This window comes from Drosophila bipectinata, chromosome 3R (assembly GCF_030179905.1).
Source record: "Drosophila bipectinata strain 14024-0381.07 chromosome 3R, DbipHiC1v2, whole genome shotgun sequence".
In the NCBI taxonomy this organism is placed as follows: Eukaryota; Metazoa; Arthropoda; class Insecta; order Diptera; family Drosophilidae; genus Drosophila; species Drosophila bipectinata.
Genome location: NC_091739.1, coordinates 25,480,146 through 25,486,342, shown reverse-complemented (window position 1 = coordinate 25,486,342; position 6,197 = coordinate 25,480,146). Strand labels below are relative to the sequence as shown.

General features: G+C 39.2%; 1 protein-coding gene across 1 annotated transcript; it reads right to left on the bottom strand.

The window, feature by feature from the left end:
- Nucleotides 1-5,067: 5,067 nt before the first annotated feature.
- CheA84a (Chemosensory protein A 84a) lies at nucleotides 5,068-5,743 on the bottom strand. Its single transcript, XM_017236202.2, has 2 exons — nucleotides 5,690-5,743; nucleotides 5,068-5,635 (listed from the first exon to the last, which is right to left on the bottom strand). Exons 1-2 carry the CDS (start codon nucleotides 5,738-5,740, stop codon nucleotides 5,141-5,143), a joined length of 546 nt encoding a protein of 181 aa, XP_017091691.2. The 5' UTR covers nucleotides 5,741-5,743; the 3' UTR covers nucleotides 5,068-5,140.
- Nucleotides 5,744-6,197: the final 454 nt, after the last annotated feature.

Here is a 6,197-nt window from a genome sequence, read left to right as displayed (position 1 = left end):
ATGAGCGTAAGATGAACGAACGATGAGCGTAAGAGAGCGTAAGAAATCCGCTCTGGGGCCTGCTGGGGCCTGTAGCAAGAAATTTTCGCGTCCATTTTCGTTGTATGAAATGGGTTGTCTATATGCTGTATGGTTAGTGATAAAACGAACACAAATGATGGGAAAACAGCGCGAAGAGCCAGGAGCGAGCATGCAATGGCTGAAACGAGAGCGTGGGCCAAGATGAATCGCTGATTTGGGCCCAGTTAGGTGTTGGGCTAACAAATCTAGGAGGGCGCACAATATCTTTCACATTAGTGGGGCTTAATTGAATTAACGAAACAGATTACAAGCTGGCATGGAAGAATAAAAACAAGAGCTATTTTAAAATGTAAAGACTAGGCCAATAAAGTTCATAAAACTCATTAATAGTAATAGGGTTATATTCAAATAGAAATTCTAGTTAAAATATAAAGCCTTAAGGTCTAGTTTATAATGGAAATTGAAATTATATTTAATTATTTTATTTATTCCTAAAATACCTATGTAAAGCCAAGAAGGTAAAGTGTTTGGAATAAAAACTATTATGGAATTCAAGGATCCTTGAATATCTTTAGGAAGCTTGAAATAGTAACTTTTATTATACTTTCTATAAAAAATAAACTAATCAACAGAGGCAATTAAAACTAAAAACTTTCCTAAACAGAAAAAAATATGTCCTTTCTAAAAATAAGATAACGCATCGAGTAATTTCCCTTTGTCTAATCAAATAATCTTAACTACCATGGCTGGAAGGACCTTACATAATACAATTTATATGATAAAGCAATAAATTTCTGTGCATTCTTATATAAATTAAAACCGTGCAAAACAAAAGGGTTAAGCTGCGGCCTTTTGTGACCCAAGAATAAGTGGTAATGGCAATGGAAATGGAAATGGGAAAAGGTCCTTGGAATGGGATTTTACGGCGGGCGCCACATAAGCCACAGCCAGGCTGCATAACTCAAGGCGTCTGTGACATTTTTATGGCATCAAATATATATTTTATTCGCTGGCTAACCAAAAATCAGGGGCTTCTGTCAAGGGGGGTGTTACTTAATAAAAAATCAAGTTTTAAACTATAGGAATTACGTCATTAAACTAACACACATCATTTTTTAAGAGAGGAAATCTATTAAGTAGTGACTATCGGGAGACCCCTTCCGGTTGATAAAGTCCTACGTCCTGGGTAGTAATACATACATTTATTTTCCGACGCTTTTGGGCATTTTACATTTCGTTTGGGCCCATTCCTCTTGGCCAAAATGTTCTGCTCCCCTTAACCTCAATGCAATTAAAACAAAGAGAGAAAACGGGGCACATTAATCCTTTTTACACAATATCCTGTACGTATGACCGCCAAACAGGATGACGGGGGGGATATTTGTGGAGAGTCAGAGAGGGGAGTGGGTGTGCAAGGGGTGCCACTGGGCGGCCATTTTCTTTTGCCAGCTGCCATTTTTATGCTCGTTTTGTGTGCTTTTTTTTATTGTCTGTTATTCCGCTTTTTTCCCCTCTTGTTTTTGTTGTTGTTTGGCATTAAAAATGTTTTATGTTGTGTGCGATTTGAGCAACCTACTTTGCACATGCTCTGCAGGGGGAGTGGGGCGATGTGGAGTGGGTGGAGCTCACAGATCTCCTCTGCGGGTTTTATTTTGTTATATATTGTATATATATGTATTTACTTAACAAGGATATGCGCGCTCGTTTGTTTGCCTAGAAAGGCTTAATTTGTACAGGACTTGGCAGCACACACACACACAGGCAGGAGAGAACTCATCACCCATACTCAGGCACACTTTTAACGACTCCCAAATCGCATTTGAGTGCCGTGTGTAGGTGTGTGAGTGAGTGTCTCTATGGGGTATGCCACTGGGCGACTTTTGTCTTGGCTTTAACTGTTTTTATGGCGCATTGCGACTTTTTATGGCCTTGTCTTTGGATGTCCTTACAAAACAGGGGTACATTAGTTAAGCTGTGAAGAATGGTGTTTGGAATAGGGCCTACTACATAAGAAAGAAGAATAATGAAGAATGATTTTTATAAATATACATAGAAGAATGGAGTAATTTTATAAAAAAAGGCAGGGGCATTCTATATGCATTGTAAAAGATCTTTAAGCCTTTAATATACAAATTATTGGATAATGCATTAATTTATCTAAGTACTACATACAATTTCCTATTCTTCTCCAAAACTAAAAAGGTTTTTAAATATTTTGAGCTTATGGTTTGGTTTATCAAAATTAGTTTGAAATATAATATAAATTATAAAAATTTTTATAAAACAAACAGTTAGTCAATTTTGAAAAAATACTTATAGTTTATCAACAAAGGCATATAAGAAATTCAAAACCATTTTTTCTTGAATATTCAAAGTTAGAAAAAACCCCCAAACTTTTAAAGAGCATTCCCATTTCCATATGTGTCTATTAATTTCTGTTGTCTTGTTTTAGCCCGGCCTATTCTAATGTGTGGCACCCATGCCCGGGCCACGCCCCACAACCAAAGGCCCCCCGTTGGAGGGCTGGAAAAAAAGCACACGAAAAGCATAAAGGATAATAATAAAACGGAGCCTTATCGCTGATGCCGATGCTGCTTTGCTTTCGTCCTGCTTTGCTTTTGCTTCGCTACTGATGATGGCGCTTCAGTAGCTCGCTCGCTGTTATAATAAAACAAATGGCAGCCCCATTTAATTGCTGGCCATAAATGTGTGTTGGCCTTTTGCACACGGCGAACTGGTTGGCTGGTGTATCCTTTTTCGAGGATGCCACCCGAAGGGACCCCCTATGGGAGTGCGTGTATTACTTTTTATTATTATTAGTATTTAAATTTATTTGTTACTTTATGGCGTGCACGCTGATAAATCTGAGCAAGCTCGTTCGCCTTTTTAATGGCCGGCCATAAAAGGTAAGCCCCGAAGAACGAGCCAAATTATACAATCAAAGCAAGTTAAAAGTCCATTTAGCATGGCCGATATGACATAATTGAGTGGACCGGACGGGGTCGGTATCTAAACCACCAAACTCTTCTGGTAATACAAAGAATCTTTAAATCCCAGCATATGCAATACCCATTTGAGGCAATGTCCTGTGGCTTTTGCCTTCCCCTCGAAATGCAATTAATGCACAATTGCACAATTGTTTTCGGGCACTTGCAACGAAAGTGGCATCGCCGAGGGAAAACTTTCAACAGCATTAGCAATTGGCACATTTGGTTTTATTACCCAATTGAGCAACTAATTTGCGGGGAGTTGCAACCCGACAAAACAAGTCAATTTGTGGTTGTATCTCTGCAGGGCCCAACCCTCCTTGAAAACGTCCTCTAATGGGGAGGACAATCCCTGGAAGTCGTGCCTTCCCTTATTAAATCCTGGCACAGCATTTGTTATGATATTTTTATTGTTTTTTATACTGTTGTGATTTCAATTTGATTTGTGCGATGATTAATTCATGCTGGGCATAAGCCACACCTCCGCCACCAGTGAGCACATTCCCCATCCAATTCCAATGATAAATGAACCTTCCTGACGGCCAGATCTTTGGATGTATATGTATATGTGTTTGTGGTGATGCTTATCCGCGACATTCCTGCCGCCCAAAGTGTCATTGTTGTCGATCATTTTTATGTTGTGTGCCTCTGCAATTTGATTGACAAGCTGGAGAGTCCCGAGTTCGAGTCTCGAGTCTCAAGTCCCGTGTCTCGAATTCATTTTACATGCACCGATCATCTCGCCCGGCTCCCTTGTTTTTACTTGTCTTCCTTTTATGATCGCTCGTTTTATGGGGATCGTCTGGCCCGGGAGTTTACCATAAAATGCACATTAATCATTTAATAGAGATCCGTAATGAACTCCGTTTTTGGGTGCTTCTTATGTCAGGTTATAAAATATCACCAGAGTTGTAAATATATTAATAAGTAAGGAATACTATATTTTTATATCCTTACTATTATTACTTTTAAATGTTATCTGTAATAATGGCCATGTTTAACTAGTTACTCCTATGTTCTTTGTTTGGAAACTTGGATTGGATGGCTGCCAAAAAAGACTTTTAAAACTTTGACAAAACTCTTGGCCCGGGGTTGCCTCACTTTTCTGCCGTCCGTCCACCGACGCGTCGTCTGGCTTTGGCACCTAATCCTGGCGCACAACTATGCCGTTTGCATTGTTCCACGCACAATGGACACAAAGGACATGTTTGCACTGATTATCAGATTAGGCCATTGTACGTAAAAATTGATATTGTCATGTTTCAAGTGCCAGTTGCCAGTGCAAGTCCCATGCACCGCATCCCACAGTCCACTATGTCCTTCGTCCCATGTCCACTTTCCACAGCCAGAGGCAGTGCAAAACTCATTGAATGCTGTCGCCAGTGCCGATTAAGAGATTTTTATTTTCGCACTCGCTGCCAGGCCGAAACAATGGCCCGGCCCAGTCGCCGGCCAGATTTGCAATATTTAGGCGCACTCTGTTTGTTGGTTTCCTCTTTTTTTTTTTTTACCCAAACTCAGTCACCGCACAATGAGCCATGGTCGGTGGTTTTGCAGTTTTTGGCCTAGTTTCTGGACCAAAACCGATCATTAGCATAAAGCCACAGCGGCGACGTCTGTTTGGTGTGTCTGTGCTGGGCGTTAGCCGAAGGATTAGCAGAAAATGTGCACATCATCATCGTCGGAGGACGAGATCCTTTGCCGTTGATCTCCGTATCGGACAAGTGATCGTATCGCCATCTAGCCCCGGAAAATCGATCCTCGCTGTATCAGATTTCCTCGGAAATCATTTCATGCATGATCGCAGGATTTTCCTATCAAGGCAGCTGAATCGAGGGCAGGACTGTTGGAGGTGTTGGCGGCTATTTTGTCTGATCTCTGATCTGAACGATTTTCTGGACGATATGCTAATCTTTTGGCACTCTTGGTTATGGGGTTTCCAGAAATCGTTCCAAAGATCCATTGTCCTAAACGTTTTAGCACTTGGCTATCATGATAAGCGAGAATCCTTAGAAAGTGGGATTCCAAAAAAATTTGATAGCAATCTAGATCATACATATATGGACCAAATAGTTCACCAAAAATTCTTTATTTCTTTTACAAGATTTTAAGAATATTTTATGTAGAAATCACTATTTTGGACGATCTTTAATTTCACAAACGATTTCCACTGTCCCGGCGAGAGTTAATCCATTTTTGTATATATACCCGATACCTCTGAAATATCCTCTGGGAGTTATAGTCGGCCAATTGTCCGTGTTCAGTTCGATGTCCTTGATCCAGTACTGTCCCTTTGGAACAGGACATGGAATATCATTGATGGGAAAATCCGTATTAACCCCAACAACCACACTGGGCTCGAGGTATTCCAGCATGGTCTTCATCACCTTGCAAATGGGCTCCTTTGTGACGAAGAACGGCATCCGTTTATAATTTCCACTGCCATCCGCGTCGTGATAGCATTCGGCTGAGAATGTATAGAATTCATTGCTCATATCGTCCAGGAGAGCCGCAGATCCATTCATTCGGTGTTCTCGGCCCAAAAGTCGAACATTGTCCAGATTCCAAACCGAGTTGGCTGATGAATTGATGGACAGCAGCCGGGCTTCATAGGAATTTTGAGCCATCTATGAAGGAAATTTAAATCAATAAGGACTCTCATTTTAATATCTATTTCTTACGTAAGCCCCGTTTATCATCAGTAGAAAAATAAGGTATTTTAATCCATCCATTTTCGTCTTGAGGCTACCGTGTACTTAATTTAAAAACTTGGATTACGGGATTTTATAGTAGCTTTGAGTTCGTGTTTAAAAAAATATTAATTGCTTTGACTTGTTCATAAAATATTTAAGATAACACACGGAAATAGCTTGTTTTTATTCAATCCAAACTTGGGTTGTCTAGTTTGGGTATTAATTAATTACAAATATAATACAAAGTTTTACAAAATAATTTGTTTTCTATTACACAACAAATGTTGATGTATTATATAATTTTCATTATATAAAAAAAGGTATGTCGTAATAACAATGTTTGTATAATATACAATTACAATTATATAATTATAATATACAATCTATATATACAATATAGATTACAATTATAATATTTTGTAATCTGTATTTTATTTAATTTGACAACAACTGATCAAGTCAACGGTTGAAGTGTACATTTCTTGTTACATTTGTC

Excerpts from the sequence above, each read along its gene's own strand:
- CheA84a (XM_017236202.2), bottom strand. The coding sequence starts at position 5,740 with ATGGATGGATTAAAATACCTTATTTTTCTACTGATGATAAACGGGGCT. Across the intron at positions 5,636-5,689 it reads TGATGATAAACGGGGCTTAC|ATGGCTCAAAATTCCTATGA; the intron begins GTAAGAAATAGA and ends TTTCCTTCATAG.